Source organism: Fundulus heteroclitus, chromosome 15 (genome assembly GCF_011125445.2).
Source record: "Fundulus heteroclitus isolate FHET01 chromosome 15, MU-UCD_Fhet_4.1, whole genome shotgun sequence".
In the NCBI taxonomy this organism is placed as follows: domain Eukaryota; kingdom Metazoa; phylum Chordata; class Actinopteri; order Cyprinodontiformes; family Fundulidae; genus Fundulus; species Fundulus heteroclitus.
The window spans coordinates 14,088,510-14,110,939 of record NC_046375.1 but is presented as its reverse complement, the minus strand read 5'-3'; the positions used below and the strand labels follow the sequence as shown (position 1 = coordinate 14,110,939).

At 43.4% G+C, this 22,430-nt stretch overlaps 1 protein-coding gene across 2 annotated transcripts; it reads left to right on the top strand.

Moving 5' to 3' along the window:
- Nucleotides 1–1,749: 1,749 nt before the first annotated feature.
- On the top strand, nt 1,750–11,620 carry zc3h14 (zinc finger CCCH-type containing 14). Of its 2 annotated transcripts, none has more exons than XM_012855871.3 (17): nt 1,750–1,893; nt 2,212–2,254; nt 2,368–2,482; nt 2,572–2,612; nt 2,723–2,891; nt 2,971–3,286; nt 5,101–5,264; nt 5,466–5,566; nt 5,728–5,883; nt 5,971–6,033; nt 6,511–6,655; nt 8,511–8,716; nt 8,809–8,941; nt 9,034–9,173; nt 10,880–10,962; nt 11,053–11,158; nt 11,412–11,620. In XM_012855871.3, exons 1-17 carry the CDS (start codon nt 1,858–1,860, stop codon nt 11,417–11,419), a joined length of 2,025 nt encoding a protein of 674 aa, XP_012711325.2. In that variant the 5' UTR covers nt 1,750–1,857; the 3' UTR covers nt 11,420–11,620. The 2 variants fall into 2 exon arrangements, with proteins under 2 accessions (XP_012711325.2, XP_021168184.2); XM_021312509.2 differs by having other exon boundaries at nt 5,098–5,264.
- The last annotated feature ends 10,810 nt before the right edge of the window (nt 11,621–22,430 follow it).

The following is a 22,430-nucleotide window of genomic DNA, read 5'->3' as shown; positions in this document are numbered from 1 at the left end:
GTATCAACATTTGTGACTTTAAAAATAGTGAGTGTTATATCTTCCTTCTTTCACATGATTTACAATCATGATTGCTCTTTTTTGTAATGTGAACAATGGTTGTAGGTTTCTTTAATAGGTGTTACCCAAGACTTCGATACTGTAAGTAAGACATGGTAGTAAAAGTGAATTACACAGAATTGATTGATCTGTGATCTAGCATATGTCTGGATTTCCCCAAAATTTGCTGCTATTTTTATTTTTACATGTCTTACTTGTCTTGTCTTGTCTTACTTGTCTTGAGGTATGCTCCCAAAAATGTGATTTTGCAAAGATGTTTAATTTTTGCATGAGCAGTGGTTATCTTTACTTTTACTCTTTACTTTTAAATTTCCAAATATCATAAATTGTGATCTACTCTGATTTAATAACCATCTTTTTGAAGTAAACCAGCAATTTTATGACAATATTTCTCTGTATGGGTTTCCAAAAGCTGCTGTATACTTGATCCAGAACAGAAAAAATGGTTTTCATCTGTGTTTTATAAATATTCTTGATAGAAAATAAAGTTCCAGACCTAACACTTATCTCTGTGGTACACCACAAGTAATCTCCAAGCAGTCTAATTTTATACTCCCCCATTTGTACAAATTGTTGCCTATTCATAACATAGATTTTTACCTAGATAAAAAACACCTATCCATTTATACCATACGTTTCTAGTTTCCTTTCTGAATATGTCATATGTCAAATGCTTTCTTTAAATATATATATATAAACATCCTTAGGTATTTCATATTTTCTATGTTTTGTGATATTGCCTCTGGTAAATCCATTATTGTGAAGGAAGTAGATGGATATATTCAAACCATACTGACTATCTGTTATCGATTTATGTTTTTCAAAAAAATTATATAACTTACATAATAGTGCCACTAGCCTCTATTCTTTTTCCGCTGACATAGTCATGGATCACAAAAACTAGCAAATCAATGATGTAAGTGGTCAGTAACCCAAATACTGAACTGGCTTTCATATTATTTCCTAATTTATTGTCAATTAGCCTACCACAGTTTTTTTGTTATTTTGCTTGGCCTGCTTATAAGGGGAGTTTATTTTATTTCATTGAAACAAAATGAACTGAAATATTTGAGTTGAACTCAATTTTATTTTATTTATTTTAATTTAATAATATTTGACGTTTCACTAATATCTAATAAAAATGTAAAAACAAATGTCCCAGAACAAAGTTGTTTGTTTTGCTGTGATTTTTCACATGTCTTAGTTTTTGTATATAAAAATAGGAAACAAAATTGTGTGATACACGTTTATTAAAAACACCCAATATTTTACTACAAAAATGTTTTTGTAGAAATAGAAACAGAAAAAGTAGCTCTTAATTCTAAGATAAATGTTACATGGAGAGCAACAGGAATTGATTGTAGTTAGCAGTATCTGGTTGCTGTTGCTTTACAGCTGGAAGGTTGGGAGTTCAATTCCCAGCCAGGGGTCAGTCTGCATGTTCTCCCTTTGCGTGCTTCAGTGTACTCTGGGTTCCTTCCACAGTCCGTAAAAATGACCATGGTGATAATTGGGCTTTCTAATTTTTAAAATACATAAATAAAATATTACAACAGCATAAAAATACATAATATGATGTAAATTAATTTGTAGGTTATTTTATTGATTTATTATTAAATTTGCGCAAGCGTAAATATATATCGAAACTGTGGATTGGTGTAACCCATCTCCTGTCGGTTTCCCTTGGTGGACAGGTCACGTGATTCTACGTCACATTCGTTCCTCCCTATTTCGTGGTTGAAGTTAAAACAGTTCGCTCGTTTTTTGAATATTGTTTGCTTGGATATAAAAGCAAACATGGAGATTGGAGCTGAAATTAGCAAGAAAATAAGAGTGAGTAGCCATGGATACTGCTTTTGAACAGTCCGCCATGTTTACAGAAATGTAATTGAGCTGCTGCTAGCTCATTAGCTTGTTAGCCTCGCCGTGTCCAGAAAGCTTGTTTTATACGCAATACCGATAGTACAGCCCTCTCTTTGTAAAGTAGTTACGTGTAACACACTTGTTCTGTTTGCTTTGTTTTTTAATTTATTCGCTGACTAAGTTATTTTTCAACGTTTTAGTGTTTGATAATGAAGACATGGTAGCTAATATGCTATTCACACTTTCTTTAGCGAATGTTATTTGATCTGAGGCTTTGTTTTGTTTCAGGCTGCGATCAAAGGCAAACTACAGGAGCTCGGTGCCTATATTGGTAAGCTTAAAAAACAGGCAAAATGCACGGGACACTTGCTACTTTGTGATCCTTCAGATCAGACATTATTTAATACCTCCCTTGTCTGTTTGTTTTTATGTTTTCTCCTGCAGATGAAGAGCTTCCTGACTATATCATGGTGATGGTGGCAAACAAGAAAACCTCTCAGCAGATGACCGAAGACCTCTCTCTGTTCCTGGGAAACAACACAATTAAGTTTACTACTTGGTATGAGCACAATCCAGTTTTTGCTCTCTCTGTTTCTATAAGCTTATTACATGTTTCATTCTTTAATGACATTAAATTACCGGTTTCAGGCTGCAAGGTGTCCTGGAAAAACTACGGACCGTCGCCGTAGGTGAGAAACCTCGTGCTAAGTTTGGTGAGGTTTTACTGCATTTTTTTAAAACCATGATTCTAAAGAAATGTTTGCTGTTTTCTTTCGTTTGCATGATTTATGGTTTGTAGAGCCCGAATCTCTAAGGCAGCTGCAGTCTGACACGGTTACTGTGCTTGGGAAGAGTCAGTCATCTGTAGATGAAAATGGCAGAGGAGACGATTTGAAGCTGCTGGCGGTGTCCAGCTCAAGAAGCGATAGGATTGAGGCTCCTGTATCTAGTTCTGCTTACGCCAGCAGGTACGCGGAAGGCCTCATATCAATAGTTTGCATACAATTTGTTTTTCTAAGTACTTTAATGCTCCTTTTTTGTTTCCAGGAAAGGGATGCTGGGAAAGGGGTTCTCACAATATACCTCAACTATTAGGCCTCTCATGGAGCCGCTCCCCTCAGAAGCTGTTATTGATATCAAACCAGAGATGGACGACGATCTAATTGCTGACGAACCTGTGGAAATGGGAAACGGTCGCACCCGCGGTGCTGCTAGTCGCCCTACTATGGAGATCTACAGACCTGGTCAGAGCAAGTTGTCGTCTATGAGCTCTTTGGAGATGTGTCGACCGACAGATGGATCCTCGAGCTTAAGGCAGCAGGACGGCAGGAGTAGCAGAACATCCAGAACTGGGCTGAGCAAGGTGCAGTGAGGTCTATTATTCTTTCTCCTTTCCTTCCTTTTTTGGTGATAAATTGCTAATGGGGTTTAATTTCTTTATATTTTGCTTTAGCTGTATAGAATTTCTTGTTTATTTGGATTTTTTTTTTAATCTTATGTCAGTTTACACTGATAAATTCTGGATTTATCAGTCAGCGTAAACTAGCTAATAAGTCACTAAAGCATAAAAAATGCTAACGGATAAGCCTGTGCTGCCTTGTGTAAAAGAAACCTGTACCAAGTTGTTTTTCCCTTTTTATTTAGTGGACATTATCAAAATAACCCAGGTTCACAGACAAAGAAGTATTTTGGTTCTAACAGTAAAGTGGTTTTTAAATTTAAATTTAATTTAGGCTAATTTAAATTAGCCAAAAAGATCAGCTGAAGAGGAATACATTTGTGTTAGGTGCTCTACAAGGGCTTCCTGGATGATTTAACGTTTTCTCAAGACCATAAACGTCAGATACCTCCAGCTTTAAGTCCTTTAAATTACAGATGGCTGTAACATTCGTGTGTAAAGATATATCTGACACAACACATGCATCCATTTGGAGAAGTTTGCTTTAAATGTGGGCTAAAATTAGAATGCTTGCTTTTTGTTTTGATATGACTTGTTAGCTTAGTCTCAATGTATTTTTAAAAAAAATATCTGCGTTTTGTAAATGCGCCCTATTTCTGAGGATGGCTGCACTAAAAGCTCCCACAGAATCGGTAGAATGGTTGAATGGACCATACGAAACAAATCCCTAATGTAGTAAAATGCACACTGAATAAAGTGACGCTCAAAATGATTCTAAACTCTGGCAGATCTAGATTTAGAGATTGATAAATTGGCTTGAAACATATTTCAGTGTTGTGCCACATGAGTTTAAGGAGAAAGGGGCTATTATGTTTCCCAAACTTAGCGTTTTGCTTTCAATGCTCTACGTGGTAATGACAAGCGCTCTCTGGAGCTGTCCGCCATACAGACGGCTGTATGGAGATATCTGAGCCCAGCATGCAGAGCGGGTCCAGGAATCAGCAGCCAGTTCAGGCTCTGAGTGAACGAACATCAATGGGAACTATCTTAGGGACAGCACAGATTTATTAAATCTACAAAATAACATTATAGAACCCAGTTTTACAAGCCGTGCACGTGAAAATAGCAGAACAGGCAAATTGTGGCCACACAGATCGACTAATTATTGGAGCATCTGAGATAATATCACAGATCAGATACCAGCAGGTGTAGATCAGGGGATCTTCAACCCTGGTCCTCAGGACTGGCCGTTCTGCATGTTCTAGATGTCCCTGCTTCAACAAACCCGAATCAAATGACCACGGGAGATCCTCAGCAGCCATCAAGGGCTGCAGAGGCCTGTTGATCACCCAGTTATTTTGGTCAGGTGTGTGTGTGTGTGGGGGGGGGCTGGCAAGCAGCTAAACATGCAGGACAGCGGGTCCTAAGGGGCCGAGGTTGAAGACCCCTGGTCTAGAGTTTAATTATTCAGAGACGATACCAGTCATTTTAACTGGGACACCTCAGTCAGATAATTGGGACACCTCAGTCAGATAACTGGGACACCCTTATGCTGTGGTACTGTTTCCATCAGCCTGTGTCACGTTGGCTGATTTTCCTAGATTCACTTAAAAAACTGTGACAAACTGATTTAAGTTCTTCTTCTTTTTACGTCCATCTCAAATTATAGAAGGAAAATAAAGTATGACGCCAGACAGTATTTTGTTCAGTTTCTGTGTGGATGCGACTGACCAGCATCTTGTGTGTTTTAATGACGATGGCACGCCTCCTTTGAGCAGCAAGAGGAGATGTCGCGGAAAAGGAAGGCGCCCGTTGCGAGTTCTGTTGTTCGAGTGAACCGAGCAGATGACGAGGACAGCGACGATGCGGAAGAGGACGAGGCGAGCAGCGGCGGCCGAAGCCTCTCCAGTAGAGTGTCCCTCCCCTCCAAACCGGAGCGAAAGTCAGTCTTACTATGTTGTAATGTCCTTTTTAATTATTTAGCTCTTTGTTGTAGTAAGAAAAAAAGCACAAAGCGTTTTGTTGAATCTCCTTGTGTTTCATATTATTCATGGATCTGTCCCAGCATGTATACGTAGCTCTAATTTGAGCATTCTTTACTGGATTATACTTTTTTTTTTAATTTTTGGTTTAATTGTTTTAGACCGACTCTGCCACCAGCCAAGCAAGCCAACAGAAATCTGATACTGAAGGCCATCTCTGAGGCTCAGGACTCGATCACCAAGACCACGTCCTACCCGGCGAGTACGTGTCCTTCAACTCTCCACCAGCTTTCCTTTATCGTTGCTGCCAAGATACAGACTAGTAACTCATTATCAGCTAGTTTATTCAGAAAGCCTGGGGCTGTTTCACTTTAAGGCAACATTATCAGATGCATTCTCTCCTACCGTAACCTTCCCCTGCAGTGCCGCAGAGACAGACCGTTCCTGTGGCGCCTCGCGCTCGCTTGGCCAGCGCCGAAGAGATGACGGCGGCCATCCAGCTGATGCAGAATCTGCACAGCCTAGCCCCCAGGGTAGAGGCGTACATGGCCGCAGACCAGCCCGCCTCCAGAACTCCAAGTATGCAAAAACTTAGCAGCTATCGCTCTGTTCATCTAAATTATTGAAGTAATTATTTCATGTTATTTTTCTTTCTCCTAACTCTAGCAAGGTCATTAGCTTCGCGTCTTCAGCTAGACCGCGCTGATACAACGCAGCAGAGTGAATGTAGTAAGTGTTTCTACTCCTGTTGGGTTTGTTTAAGCTATTTTAGACAATTTGTTTAAACATTTAACTGTTTTTTTTAACTGTCGACGGAGTGAATTTCTCCATTGTGAGATCAATAAAGACTATCTTATCTTATCTTATCTTTAGACGAGGCCTCAAGACTTTCGGAACACTTTTCAAACCTTAAGGAATGTGTTGTGGGATTTTTTTTTATAAGATATGGTGCCAAAATTTTCATTTTATAAAGCCACTGATGAGAACATAAGTTGAAGATTTATTAATTGAAAATTAAACCAAAACTGCATCAGTTGTATTAAAATTGTGATTTTATTAGACGTCAAAAAATGTAATTCAAATTGCATTTTTTCTGAAGTTATATTCTCATTCAATGATTGCGGAAACAATCGCTAAAATGTAAACCCACCCCCAAACTTGGGTAATTTCATTGAATTTCCATGTTTGCGTTTGTTTCTTAACTAGGTGCCGAAGTCGCCGCTGGCTCTGAGCCCAAGAGCTCCGATACGCGCTCCTTCATAATGAGCCGGCCCGTTATAGAGGAAGCGTCTGTCCGAAGTCTGCCACAAGTCCAGCAGCCCCCGGGTTTGCCTCGCACTGTCCAGGCCAGGTACGCACACACAGTTGGCTTTCACAGGAGCAAAATATTCACATCTGTCAAACTGGTTTTGTCCCATTACAGCCACAACCTTCAATAAATTTATGCGGGGCGACAGGTGAGCAGGAGCCCCCCGCTCTCACCGTTTCAGTATTCGTGTCTTTGGGCAAGACACTTCAGCCGCTTATCCTGCTGGTGGTGGTCAGAGGCTCCCTTGGCGCCGATTGTCTGGCGTTTCTGCTTCTGTCAGTCTGGCCCAGGGCAGCTGTGGCTACAATGCAGCTCGCCACCGCCAGCATGTGAATGACTGAATGTAGTATAAAGCTCTTTGGGGTCCTTAGACTTAAAGCTTCAGTAGGGAGGTTTAATTTTTATTTAAAAATTTGAACAAGCAAACTTTACAGGTCCCTCCCCCTCTGCTCTTTGCTGTGCTACAGGCTTTCTCTCTTGGTATGAAGAGTCTTGATCGCCCGGTCAGCTGACTTCTAGCAGTAAGGGCAGCAGGAGTGCAGACAACACTACAAAAACGGAACTAAAAATAAGTAAAAATTTTCTTAAAATTAGTGTATCTGTCCTTGACTTGAGCAGGTAAATAAGATGATCTGCCAATAGAATAAGATTTTTGCACTTAAAATAGGAACAATTCATCTCCATCATCTTATTTCAAGTGCAGGATGTCTAATTATCTTAATTTAGGGGTCAAAATACGCATTCCATTGGCAGATGATCTTATTTATCTGCTCAAATCAAGGACAAAAACACTATGTTTAAGAACATTTTGCTTATTTTTATATCAGTTTTTAAAGTGAACAATGCAATGAAAACGGCTGAGTGCCATGTCTTGATAAACAAGGCAGATATTTTGTGTTTACACAGCTACTTTCTTACCTAAAAACATTCTATAGTTCATTTTGTGTGGCTAGCCGTGCCTGCAAGATTAATTCTGGTGGTATTTGTGCGTCAACAAACACACAAGAATTCGTCTTGTACCGCTTTGACTTCAACCGTTTGTGTCCGAACCAAAAACTGTTCGATCACATAGCAATATTTAGGTTTAAGGCGGGACATACCGGTGCGACAAAAGCAAGAGCGGCTGAGCCTTCAGCTGAACCAACATAAACATGTCAGCACAGGAGGATGAGGTAGCTGCTGCTATCACATCTGTTTCGTCAGAATCCACGATTTCTTGGAAAGAAGAACAGCAAGAAGTGCCTTGACTAGCTTACCTTCTTGTGGTTTCTCATAGCAGCTGCTGCTTGCGTTTTAATTTGATACCGTGATTGGCTAAAACCAACCTTTGGTAGGCGGGCACTGGGTGTCGCTTCACCCAATCAGCTTGAAGAGCTCTGGTGAAATTTCCTCCTCTTTCCTTTCCCCAAACAGACTTAATGGGCGCAGTCCCAGATTGATAATGTGCATAACAGAGAGTGCTGTCCAGGTTATTGCCTGAAAGAAAATGTAATGAATCAAAATTCCCGCAGACTTTATGCACTCTCCTTCACGGCCATCACTGCTTCAAGCCACAATCATTCAGGATAAATAGTGAGCTGTGGCCACAGGGAAATTGAAGCTATACTGTCCTCTGCAGCTCCTTTAGTGAACTGCATGTGTTTTTAAGTGCTTACCACTGAGAATTAAATACTATATTAATGTTATATTATTATTACAAGAGAGATGCAGCAATGTTTATATATTTTTTTAAAGAATGGTTTGATGCATGAAGTTTTGCATCAACGCTTTTTCAGAATTACGAGTTGTTGCAGCCCTAATGCAATGGTTGTAGCAAGGTGTTGAATGTTATGGATTCATTTGTATGTATATTAAGGTTCTCTCTGATGATCCCTCTTAATTTCTGTCTCGCTTTAAGGGAGGGGGTCGACTCCTCGAGTCCAAAGTTCATTGTGACGTTAGACGGGGTACCGAGCCCGCTGGGTAACCTTATGGACGGAGACATGGAGCTGGACGATGTGAGACCACTCAGCAAGGTTACCGAGGCAACTGGCCAGCCGGTTTACAGAGAGCCTAAAGTCAGCGTCCTCAGCAGGTTACAGGGAGTGGTTACATCATCAGAAGGTGTGGGGGCCTCTGCGGAGTTGTTTCTATTGTTCTCTTTGGTAAAGCCTAAACAATATATGTAGAGCTTTCTTTATTTCGTCCATTGACAGATGAAAGGATGGAGATGGCGGTGGACGACGACGTTCCTGTGAAGAAACAGAAAGTTATGGAGCGCTGCAAGTTCTGGCCTGTGTGCAAAAGTGGAGACGAGTGTATGTACCATCACCCAACAGCACAGTGCAAGTGAGTAGTGTTGATAGAAATGGTGTAAAATATGATGGCATTTTTAGTTATTTTGAGGGATGATTGATTACCGTGTCATGTTTTTTAACCAGAACCTTTCCAAACTGCAAGTTCGGGGATAAATGCCTTTTTGTGCATCCTAACTGTAAATACGACGCGCGTTGTACAAAGCCGGACTGTCCCTTCACGCATGTCAGCCGCAGAGGACCTGCCGCTCCTCCACCCAGACCAGGTAACATTTCATTGCCTTTATAGTTAAACACAGTGTCCAGTGTTTGTTTGTTTTTTGTTTTTTTACCTCTAACGTATCTTTGAATCACTTCCATTTTGCTTTTTCTCTCTGTTCATTCTATAAAAACGTTACTCACTGGTTAGATTGCAATATAAACTAATAATGATCACGGATGAAGCGACACTTTCCTCTCCACTGTCGCTTCATGCATGCTCCGTATGAGGGTTTGCTGTGGCTCCACGCTCTTTCAGGAGGAGTGAATGCAAGACTTGATGCAATCTGCTGGGTTTCCTTAGATCGGAAACTTTTTGACCAATCTGTCTGGAGGATCTGATTGAATTTGACTTTGTAAAGTGCCTTGAGATGACTTGTGCCGCTATATAAATAAAATGGAGTTAATCATATAGTGAGATTCTGATCCAGTTACCAGTTAGGTCCTGTGCAATCATAATTATTAGACATTGAATTTCAGTTGATTAAAGGTTATTCCAGGAAACTAAGCTAATTGCATTAAGTCGTTACATCTTGCAACAATCCTTCATCATAAGCAAGTGTATAACAAGAGGAGGGGAGAAACTACTCCCTTTTTAACGGGAAGAACCCGTAAGGCGGGACAGACAGCCGTAACGAAGAAAGGAGCTGCTGAGCCTGTAGCCGAACCAACATTAACACGGCAGCGCAGGAGGACGCCTGTGGAGCTGCTGCTGTCACATCTGTTTTATCAGAATGCACGATTCGTTCTTTGAAAGAGGAACAGCAAATACTGCTTTGGCCATTTGATATTTTAATTGGCTAAAACCAATTTTTGTTAGGCGGGCGCTTGGTGTTGCTTTGCCCAATCAGCTCGGGGAGTTCTGCTGAATGTCCCTCCTTTCCCTGAATGGATTCAATGGGAGCAGTCCCAGGTTGATGCCATGTAGCACTCTATATCCTGCATATTAACAATCTGGCTGGCCAGATTAAAAAAAAACTTGTTTTGGTTTTGTACTTTTGATAGATTTTGGCAGTGGCATTTATAGATGGAGAATCATTTATATACATTTAATGATTTGGGGAATAAGATTCAGATTCTCCAGTGTTTCACCGGCCAGTGACCAGATTAAAGCCGATTTTGGAAAAATTTGTCGTTTGATTGGTGCATTTCACACCGGAAGTTTAAGGGTCACGCAAAATCAAAAGGTCTAGAAGATAGAATAGAGACAAAAGTTGGAAGTAGTTCATAACGACACCTGGATATTTGATCACTTAAAAATTCAGAGGCGTTTATCAGATTAAGCATTTATCACTTCATCCCCCTTTTTGTAGCTTTAAGGCCATCAGGGCTTACTTTCTCTAGATCCACTGCCAGAAACTGAAGCTCTCCGGTGTAACGACTACTGACGCGGCTGGCATGTCTCTCCTCTATCAATGGCTTCGGGCATTTTGCACTTTTTAAAGTTATGACGTGGGGGGCATCATGGCTGATACAACAGGCTTATCACCCTGCTTATATTCTCTAGTTTGAGGATTACCTAAAATCTAGTGTCTGTAGTAAGTAGATCAAATATTTAAAAACAATCTTAAAGATAAATGTGATTTCTGAAATAAAATAGAAGGCTGAACTCTTATATCCTACAAGCTACTACTGTAGATGAGTAAAAATGAGGACACGTGGCTTTATATACTAAATTATTGGAACATCTTCTGCTTTTAACTTGTCTTTACAGCTGTGCAGCCAAGTCAGAGTGCAACTGTGTGTCGCTTCTTCCCAGAGTGCAAGAAGGTTGACTGTCCATTTTATCATCCAAAGGTGAGCAGATGCGTAGTTCTGCTATTAACTATGTTGTCAACTCGCTGCTTTCAAACTGAGCAGCTCTGACTCTTTGCTCTTCCTCTACAGCCTTGTCGTTTTGCAACTCGGTGTAAACGGGCCGGGTGTACCTTCTACCATCCAACAACTGCTGTGCCTCCGAGACATGCCCTGAAGTGGACAAAGGACAGAGCAGGTGAACACATCATAGGAACCCCACAGGATATTTACTCGCATAAATCAGAGCATTGTTGCCCTTTGGAAATCGTTTTCTATTCAACCAAACCACAGAAATTAAGCTTGATTTGCACGGCAGTCTTAATCATTTAAAGTTGCCGTGCTTACCTTGATGAGTTTAAGTAATATAGCTGTCTCTGTCTGTACTGATTATTGAGTTAATTTGTGCAAATTTGCTGCATCCACTGATTATAATTTATTTTCTCTTACAGCCAATTAAGCCCAGAGGGTCTGATGGTGAAGAGTCAAACGATGGAAGATTTCCGTCATCTGTGTTTCTGAAATGTCATTAGTAGATGTAACAGTTAATAATGTTGTTTTAATGTTTGTTTGGACTCATTTTTAAGAATTTTTTGGAAGATAAAAGCCAGTTTCTGCTGATGTGCTCAGAATATTAAAGACATGAAAATGTTTTTATTTATTTCATGTCATAATTTGTCTGATTTTTTTTTATTTTATTTTTTTTTCAACAAGTTTCGTTTTGAGCTCTGTCTGAGCTGACAGGTTTATAAGTCATGTAAGGGAAGTTAGTGACTCAATTTTAGATTTTGATCTCCATTTTAGGTTAAAATAATATACATCAGTTATCAAATGCTGCTTTGAAAGCTGAGGCTGAAGAATTGTTTGAGCTCAGGAGCTCTGAGCTACAGTGGGCTATGTTGACCGGGGGTCCACACTAAGCTCAGTATAGATATGGTGTTCCTGGGGGATCCCGGGGCCACCAGGTCATCTAAGGAGGGGAGAACCGGCCCAGGTCGGAAACAGAGCAGGTCAAATCCCCCGTACTGTCCAGTAGTGGGTTCGCCCCTGTGAATAGTTGCTGTAGTTCAGCCTGAGCAACACACTGAGACCCAGTCTTTTTATACTCACCACTACACTACCGTCACACCATCAGTTACATTTCAACACCACGCAGATGCTTTATCGCTCATTTTACCTTCTGATTTCATCAAAAACCTTCAAATACCAGCTGTGATAGTCGTCCAACAGCGCCTCTCTCTGGAGGACATATGCCACTACAACCTGCTCCAACTTCACTGCTTCATTGACTTGAGAAAATCTTTTCTGTCAAACAATCATCTGCGTCAAACGTGCAAAACGAAATTCTCAAATTTACTGAATCTAATTCTCATATTTAGAAAATTGAACATCTAGAAGATCATAGAGGTCTAAAAACAGTAAACCACGCAAAACATTTACTCGTATTCAGAAAACTTAAAAATATGAAAAGAAAAAATCAGGTCAGAGAGACCAAGTTCAAAATTCTTTAGTTTATTCTTCTATAAAATGTTTGATAGATTCAGCTGAGGACAGGTGAACTTATTGTGTCTTTGCTGAAGGCAGCTTGTAGAAAAGTTGAGCTAACTTGTCAATCACTCGGTTGATCAATCAATACAAACTAAACAAGTTTATACAAAGAGAATGTAACATATACAGAAAGTAGAAAGCAGTAAAAAGCAACTAGAACAACACAAACAAGTTTGGACAGAGGTGAAAAAGCTCTAAAGAACAGTCAGTGTCTAAAGACAGAAAGACTTTAAATTAAGAAAAAAAAGCAGAAATGAACATGTGCAGTTGTTATTTCCACCACTTGGTGGCCCTCTCCTGTCTCTCCTGCATGCCACCACCTCCTCTCTCCTGGTCATGCTCCTGTCGGAGCAGCTTCTTCTTGCCGGGTGGGGTGGCTCTCACCTGTAATCCAAGCTACCTGGAGGCTGAGGCTGGAGGATTGTTTGAGCTCAGGAGCTCTGAGCTGCAGTGGGCTATGTTGACCGGGGGTCTGCACTAAGCTCAGTATAGATATGGTGTTCCTGGGGGAGCCCGGGACCACCAGGTCGTCTAAGGAGGGGAGAACCGGCCCAGGTCGGAAACGGAGCAGGTCAAATCCCCCGTACTGTCCAGTAGTGGGTTCGCCCCTGTGAATAGTTGCTGTAGTTCAGCCTGAGCAACACACTGAGACCCAGTCTTTTTATACTCACCACTACACTACCGTCACACCATCAGTTACATTTCAATACCACGCAGATGCTTTATCGCTCATTTTACCTTCTGATTTCATCAAAAACCTTCAAATACCAGCTGTGATAGTCATCCAACAGCGCCTCTTTCTGGAGGACATATGCCACTACAACCTGCTCCAACTTCACTGCTTCATTCACTTGAGAAAATCTTTTCTGTCAAACAATCATCTGCGTCAAACGTGCAAAACGAAATTCTCAAATTTACTGAATCTAATTCTTATATTTAGAAAATTGAACATCTAGAAGATCATAGAGGTCTAAAAACAGTAAACCACGCAAAAAATTTACTCGTATTCAGAAAACTTAAAAATATGAAAAGAAAAAATCAGGTCAGAGAGACCAAGTTCAAAATTCTTTAGTTCATTCTTCTATAAAAGTTTTGATAGATTCAGCTGAGGACAGGTGAACTTAGTGTGTCTTTGCTGAAGGCAGCTTGTAGAAAAGTTGAGCTAACTTGTCAATCACTCGGTTGATCAATCAATACAAACTAAACAAGTTTATACAAAGAGAATGTAACATATACAGAAAGTAGAAAGCAGTAAAAAGCAACTAGAACAACACAAACAAGTTTGGACAGAGGTGAAAAAGCTCTAAAGAACAGTCAGTGTCTAAAGACAGAAAGACTTTAAATTAAGAAAAAAAAGCAGAAATGAACATGTGCAGTTGTTATTTCCACCACTTGGTGGCCCTCTCCTGTCTCTCATGCCACCACCTCCTCTCTCCTGGTCATGCTCCTGTCGGAGCAGCTTCTCCTCGCCGGGTGGGGTGGCTCTCACCTGTAATCCAAGCTACCTGGAGGCTGAGGCTGGAGGATTGTTTGAGCTCAGGAGCTCTGAGCTGCAGTGGGCTATGTTGACCAGGGGTCTGCACTAAGCTCAGTATAGATATGGTGTTCCTGGGGGAGCCCGGGACCACCAGGTCGTCTAAAGCCGGGCGTACACTGTACGAGTTTTTCAGTCGTGGTACTTATATACATCTCAAACTGTGCGAGGGAACCGCGGGGTTTAAAAGTTCACCGCTCACGATCTGTGCGGCGCGACGCTCGGACGAGACCGGACTGCTCACACTGTACGTCGTGTCCCCTCTGGGACCGCTCGCTGTGGTGGCAGAGGCAGGCGAGCGACGGTAGGTGACAGGGACCCAGAGCAGGGGTTCGAGCCCAGCTCTGGCGAAGCCCGCAGGAGGCACCGGGCGTCAGGGGAACGGAGGGGAGAGAGGAGGGACGAGATGCACCGGCGGCCGCGCGGCACGGCAGGTCGCCCAGCCCGCCCCCCCCAACAAGCGGAGGAGTGCCGAAACAGGCAGCCTGCGCGTTGCGGACCGCGGAGGAGTGCCGAAACAGGCAGCCTGCGCGTTGCGGACCGCGGAGGAGTGCCGAAACAGGCAGCAAGCGCGTTGCGGACCGCGGAGGAGTGCCGAAACAGGCGGCCAGCGCGTTGCGGACCGCGGAGGAGTGCCGAAACAGGCAGCAAGCGCGTTGCGGACCGCGGAGGAGTGCCGAAACAGGCGGCCAGCGCGTTGCGGACCGCGGAGGAGTGCCGAAACAGGCGGCCAGCGCGTTGCGGACCGCGGAGGAGTGCCGAAACAGGCGGCCAGCGCGTTGCGCGGACCGGACGGCTCGCCCTCCCCAACACCGGCCGGAGGTTGCTTCAGGGACGCCCGCTTCCCTCCCTCCGCTGGCGGGGACGGAGAGGAGGGGAGGGCGCCCCCTCGTAGCTCTGCTTGAACAGCAGGATGCGCTCACGAAAACCTCACGACAGCCGACTGAATTTCAAACATGTTTGATTTTCACCGATCGTCCGATTCCTGATCTGGAGGTAGTCGTGAGAAGCCAGTCCCCCCTCCTCCCCCCCTCTACGGTCAAGCTGAAATTCGGCCGATTCAAAAAATGCTCGCACGACTGAAGAATCGGCCCGAAAAGGGGAAAAACTCGTACAGTGTACGCCCGGCTTAAGGAGGGGAGAACCGGCCCAGGTCGGAAACGGAGCAGGTCAAATCCCCCGTACTGCCCAGTAGTGGGTTTGCCCCTGTGAATAGTTGCTGTAGTTCAGCCTGAGCAACACACTGAGACCCAGTCTTTTTATACTCACCACTACACTACCGTCACACCATCAGTTACATTTCAACACCACCCAGATACTTTAACCCTCATTTTACCTTCTGATTTCATCAAAAACCTTCAAATACCAGCTGTGATAGTCGTCCAACAGCGCCTCTTTCTGGAGGACACATGCCACTACAACCTGCTCCAACTTCACTGCTTCATTGACTTGAGAAAATCTTTACTGTCAAACAATCATCTGCGTCAAACGTGCAAAATGAAATTCTCAAATTTACTGAATCTAATTATCATTTTTAGAAAATTGAACATCTAGAAGATAGTAGAGGTCTAAAAACAGCAAGCCACGCAAAAAATTAACTCGTATTCAAAAAACTTTAAAATATGAAAGGAAACAATCAGGTCAGAGAGACCAAGTTCAAAATTCTTTAGTTTATTCTTCTATAAAATGTTTGATAGATTCAGCTGAGGACAGGTGAACTTATTGTGTCTTTGCTGAAGGCAGCTTGTAGAAAAGTTGAGCTAACTTGTCAATCACTCGGTTGATCAATCAATACAAACTAAACAAGTTTATACAAAGAGAATGTAACATATACAGAAAGTAGAAAGTTGAAGCAGTAAAAAGCAACTAGAACAACACAAACAAGTTTGGACAGAGGTGAAAAAGCTCTAAAGAACAGTCAGTGTCTAAAGACAGAAAGACTTTAAATTAAGAAAAAAAAGCAGAAATGAACATGTGCAGTTGTTATTTCCACCACTTGGTGGCCCTCTCCTGTCTCTCCTGCCACCACCTCCTCTCTCCTGGTCATGCTCCTGTCGGAGCAGCTTCTCCTCGCCGGGTGGGGTGGCTCTCACCTGTAATCCAAGCTATCTGGAGGCTGAGGCTGGAGGATTGTTTGAGCTCAGGAGCTCTGAGCTGCAGTGGGCTATGTTGACCGGGGGTCCACACTAAGCTCAGTATAGATATGGTGTTCCTGGGGGAGCCTGGGACCACCAGGTCGTCTAAGGAGGGGAGAACCGGCCCAGGTCGGAAACGGAGCAGGTCAAATCCCCCGTACTGCCCAGTAGTGGGTTCGCCCCTGTGAATAGTTGCTGTAGTTCAGCCTGAGCAACACACTGAGACCCAGTCTTTTTATACTCACCACTACACTACCGTCACACCATCAGTTACATTTCAATACCACGCAGATGCTTTATCGCTCATTTTACCTTCTGATTTCATCAAAAACCTTCAAATACCAGCTGTGATAGTCATCCAACAGCGCCTCTTTCTGGAGGACATATGCCACTACAACCTGCTCCAACTTCACTGCTTCATTCACTTGAGAAAATCTTTTCTGTCAAACAATCATCTGCGTCAAACGTGCAAAACGAAATTCTCAAATTTACTGAATCTAATTCTTATATTTAGAAAATTGAACATCTAGAAGATCATAGAGGTCTAAAAACAGTAAACCACGCAAAAAATTTACTCGTATTCAGAAAACTTAAAAATATGAAAGGAAAAAATCAGGTCAGAGAGACCAAGTTCAAAATTCTTTAGTTCATTCTTCTATAAAATGTTTGATAGATTCAGCTGAGGACAGGTGAACTTAGTGTGTCTTTGCTGAAGGCAGCTTGTAGAAAAGTTGAGCTAACTTGTCAATCACTCGGTTGATCAATCAATACAAACTAAACAAGTTTATACAAAGAGAATGTAACATATACAGAAAGTAGAAAGCAGTAAAAAGCAACTAGAACAACACAAACAAGTTTGGACAGAGGTGAAAAAGCTCTAAAGAACAGTCAGTGTCTAAAGACAGAAAGACTTTAAATTAAGAAAAAAAAGCAGAAATGAACATGTGCAGTTGTTATTTCCACCACTTGGTGGCCCTCTCCTGTCTCTCCTGCCACCACCTCCTCTCTCCTGGTCATGCTCCTGTCGGAGCACCTTCTCCTCGCCGGGTGGGGTGGCTCTCACCTGTAATCCAAGCTACCTGGAGGCTGAGGCTGGAGGATTGTTTGAGCTCAGGAGCTCTGAGCTGCAGTGGGCTATGTTGACCAGGGGTCTGCACTAAGCTCAGTATAGATATGGTGTTCCTGGGGGAGCCCGGGACCACCAGGTCGTCTAAAGCCGGGCGTACACTGTACGAGTTTTTCAGTCGTGGTACTTATATACATCTCAAACTGTGCGAGGGAACCGCGGGGTTTAAAAGTTCACCGCTCACGATCTGTGCGGCGCGACGCTCGGACGAGACCGGACTGCTCACACTGTACGTCGTGTCCCCTCTGGGACCGCTCGCTGTGGTGGCAGAGGCAGGCGAGCGACGGTAGGTGACAGGGACCCAGAGCAGGGGTTCGAGCCCAGCTCTGGCGAAGCCCGCAGGAGGCACCGGGCGTCAGGGGAACGGAGGGGAGAGAGGAGGGACGAGATGCACCGGCGGCCCGCGCGGCACGGCAGGTCGCCCAGCCCGCCCCCCCCAACAAGCGGAGGAGTGCCGAAACAGGCAGCCTGCGCGTTGCGGACCGCGGAGGAGTGCCGAAACAGGCAGCCTGCGCGTTGCGGACCGCGGAGGAGTGCCGAAACAGGCAGCAAGCGCGTTGCGGACCGCGGAGGAGTGCCGAAACAGGCGGCCAGCGCGTTGCGGACCGCGGAGGAGTGCCGAAACAGGCAGCAAGCGCGTTGCGGACCGCGGAGGAGTGCCGAAACAGGCGGCCAGCGCGTTGCGGACCGCGGAGGAGTGCCGAAACAGGCGGCCAGCGCGTTGCGGACCGCGGAGGAGTGCCGAAACAGGCGGCCAGCGCGTTGCGCGGACCGGACGGCTCGCCCTCCCCAACACCGGCCGGAGGTTGCTTCAGGGACGCCCGCTTCCCTCCCTCCGCTGGCGGGGACGGAGAGGAGGGGAGGGCGCCCCCTCGTAGCTCTGCTTGAACAGCAGGATGCGCTCACGAAAACCTCACGACAGCCGACTGAATTTCAAACATGTTTGATTTTCACCGATCGTCCGATTCCTGATCTGGAGGTAGTCGTGAGAAGCCAGTCCCCCCTCCTCCCCCCCTCTACGATCAAGCTGAAATTCGGCCGATTCAAAAAATGCTCGCACGACTGAAGAATCGGCCCGAAAAGGGGAAAAACTCGTACAGTGTACGCCCGGCTTAAGGAGGGGAGAACCGGCCCAGGTCGGAAACGGAGCAGGTCAAATCCCCCGTACTGCCCAGTAGTGGGTTTGCCCCTGTGAATAGTTGCTGTAGTTCAGCCTGAGCAACACACTGAGACCCAGTCTTTTTATACTCACCACTACACTACCGTCACACCATCAGTTACATTTCAACACCACCCAGATACTTTAACCCTCATTTTACCTTCTGATTTCATCAAAAACCTTCAAATACCAGCTGTGATAGTCGTCCAACAGCGCCTCTTTCTGGAGGACATATGCCACTACAACCTGCTCCAACTTCACTGCTTCATTGACTTGAGAAAATCTTTACTGTCAAACAATCATCTGCGTCAAACGTGCAAAATGAAATTCTCAAATTTACTGAATCTAATTATCATTTTTAGAAAATTGAACATCTAGAAGATAGTAGAGGTCTAAAAACAGCAAGCCACGCAAAAAATTAACTCGTATTCAAAAAACTTTAAAATATGAAAGGAAACAATCAGGTCAGAGAGACCAAGTTCAAAATTCTTTAGTTCATTCTTCTATAAAATGTTTGATAGATTCAGCTGAGGACAGGTGAACTTATTGTGTCTTTGCTGAAGGCAGCTTGTAGAAAAGTTGAGCTAACTTGTCAATCACTCGGTTGATCAATCAATACAAACTAAACAAGTTTATACAAAGAGAATGTAACATATACAGAAAGTAGAAAGCAGTAAAAAGCAACTAGAACAACACAAACAAGTTTGGACAGAGGTGAAAAAGCTCTAAAGAACAGTCAGTGTCTAAAGACAGAAAGACTTTAAATTAAGAAAAAAAAGCAGAAATGAACATGTGCAGTTGTTATTTCCACCACTTGGTGGCCCTCTCCTGTCTCTCCTGCCACCATCTCCTCTCTCCTGGTCATGCTCCTGTCGGAGCAGCTTCTTCTTGCCGGGTGGGGTGGCTCTCACCTGTAATCCAAGCTATCTGGAGGCTGAGGCTGGAGGATTGTTTGAGCTCAGGAGCTCTGAGCTGCAGTGGGCTATGTTGACCGGGGGTCCACACTAAGCTCAGTATAGATATGGTGTTCCTGGGGGAGCCTGGGACCACCAGGTCGTCTAAGGAGGGGAGAACCGGCCCAGGTCGGAAACGGAGCAGGTCAAATCCCCCGTACTGTCCAGTAGTGGGTTCGCCCCTGTGAATAGTTGCTGTAGTTCAGCCTGAGCAACACACTGAGACCCAGTCTTTTTATACTCACCACTACACTACCGTCACACCATCAGTTACATTTCAACACCACGCAGATGCTTTATCGCTCATTTTACCGTCTTATTTCATCAGAAACCTTCAAACACCAGCTGTGATAGTCGTCCAACAGCGCCTCTTTCTGGAGGACACATGCCACTACAACCTGCTCCAACTTCACTGCTTCATTCACTTGAGAAAATCTTTCCTGTCAAACAATCATCTGCGTCAAATGTGCAAAATGAAATTCTCAAATTTAATGAATCTAATTTTCATATTTAGAAAATTGAACATCTAGAAGATCATAGAGGTCTAAAAACAGTAAACCACACAAAAAATTAACTCGTATTCAAAAAACTTTAAAATATGAAAGGAAACAATCAGGTCAGAGAGACCAAGTTCAAAATTCTTTAGTTTATTCTTCTATAAAATGTTTGATAGATTCAGCTGAGGACAGGTGAACTTATTGTGTCTTTGCTGAAGGCAGCTTGTAGAAAAGTTGAGCTAACTTGTCAATCACTCGGTTGATCAATCAATACGAACTAAACAAGTTTATACAAAACAATGTAAAATATACAGGAAGTAGAAAGCAGTAAAAAGCAACTAGAACAACACAAACAAGTTTGGACAGAGGTGAAAAAGCTCTAAAGAACAGTCAGTGTCTAAAGACAGAAAGACTTTAAATTAAGAAAAAAAAGCAGAAATGAACATGTGCAGTTGTTATTTCCACCACTTGGTGGCCCTCTCCTGTCTCTCCTTCAAGCCACCATCTCCTCTCTCCTGGTCATGCTCCTGTCGGAGCAGCTTCTCCTCGCCGGGTGGGGTGGCTCTCACCTGTAATCCAAGCTACCTGGAGGCTGAGGCTGGAGGATTGTTTGAGCTCAGGAGCTCTGAGCTGCAGTGGGCTATGTTGACCGGGGGTCCACACTAAGCTCAGTATAGATATGGTGTTCCTGGGGGAGCCCGGGGCCACCAGGTCGTCTAAGGAGGGGAGAACCGGCCCAGGTCGGAAACGGAGCAGGTCAAATCCCCCGTACTGTCCAGTAGTGGGTTCGCCCCTGTGAATAGTTGCTGTAGTTCAGCCTGAGCAACACACTGAGACCCAGTCCTTTTATACTCACCACTACACTACCGTCACACCATCAGTTACATTTCAACACCACCCAGATGCTTTAACCCTCATTTTACCGTCTTATTTCATCAGAAACCTTCAAATACCAACTGTGATAGTCGTCCAACAGCGCCTCTTTCTGGAGGACACATGCCACTACAACCTGCCCCAACTTCACTGCTTCATTCACTTGAGAAAATCTTTTCTGTCAAACAATCATCTGCGTCAAACGTGCAAAATGAAATTCTCAAATTTACTGAATCTAATTCTCATATTTAGGAAATTGAACATCTAGAAGATCATAGAGGTCTAAAAACAGTAAACCACGCAAAAAATTAACTCGTATTCAGAAAACTTAAAAATATGAAAGGAAAAAATCAGGTCAGAGAGACCAAGTTCAAAATTCTTTAGTTTATTCTTCTATAAAATGTTTGATAGATTCAGCTGAGGACAGGTGAACTTATTGTGTCTTTGCTGAAGGCAGCTTGTAGAAAAGTTGAGTTAACTTGTCAATCACTCGGTTGATAAATCAATACGAACTAAACAAGTTTATACAAAGAGAATGTAACATATACAGAAAGTAGAAAGCAGTAAAAAGCAACTAGAACAACACAAACAAGTTTGGACAGAGGTGAAAAAGCTCTAAAGAACAGTCAGTGTCTAAAGACAGAAAGACTTTATATTAAGAAAAAAAAAGCAGAAAAGAACATGTGCAGTTGTTATTTCCACCACTTGGTGGCCCTCTCCTGTCTCTCCTGCATGCCGCCATCTCCTCTCTTCTGGTCATGCTCCTGTCGGAGCAGCTTCTTCTCGCCGGGTGGGGTGGCTCTCACCTGTAATCCAAGCTACCTGGAGGCTGAGGCTGGAGGATTGTTTGAGCTCAGGAGCTCTGAGCTGCAGTGGGCTATGTTGACCGGGGGTCCACACTAAGCTCAGTATAGATATGGTGTTCCTGGGGGAGCCCGGGGCCACCAGGTCGTCTAAGGAGGGGAGAACCGGCCCAGGTCGGAAACGGAGCAGGTCAAATCCCCCGTACTGTCCAGTAGTGGGTTCGCCCCTGTGAATAGTTGCTGTAGTTCAGCCTGAGCAACACACTGAGACCCAGTCTTTTTATACTCACCACTACACTACCGTCACACCATCAGTTACATTTCAACACCACCCAGATGCTTTAACCCTCATTTTACCGTCTTATTTCATCAGAAACCTTCAAACACCAGCTGTGATAGTCGTCCAACAGCGCCTCTTTCTGGAGGACATATGCCACTACAACCTGCTCCAACTTCACTGCTTCATTCACTTGAGAAAATCTTTTCTGTCAAACAATCATCTGCGTCAAACGTGCAAAATGAAATTCTCAAATTTACTGAATCTAATTCTCATATTTAGAAAATTGAACATCTAGAAGATCATAGAGGTCTAAAAACAGCAAACCACGCAAAAAATTAACTCGTAATCAAAAAACTTTAAAATATGAAAGGAAACAATCAGGTCAGAGAGACCAAGTTCAAAATTCTTTAGTTTATTCTTCTATAAAATGTTTGATAGATTCAGCTGAGGACAGGTGAACTTATTGTGTCTTTGCTGAAGGCAGCTTGTAGAAAAGTTGAGCTAACTTGTCAATCACTCGGTTGATCAATCAATACGAACTAAACAAGTTTATACAAAGAGAA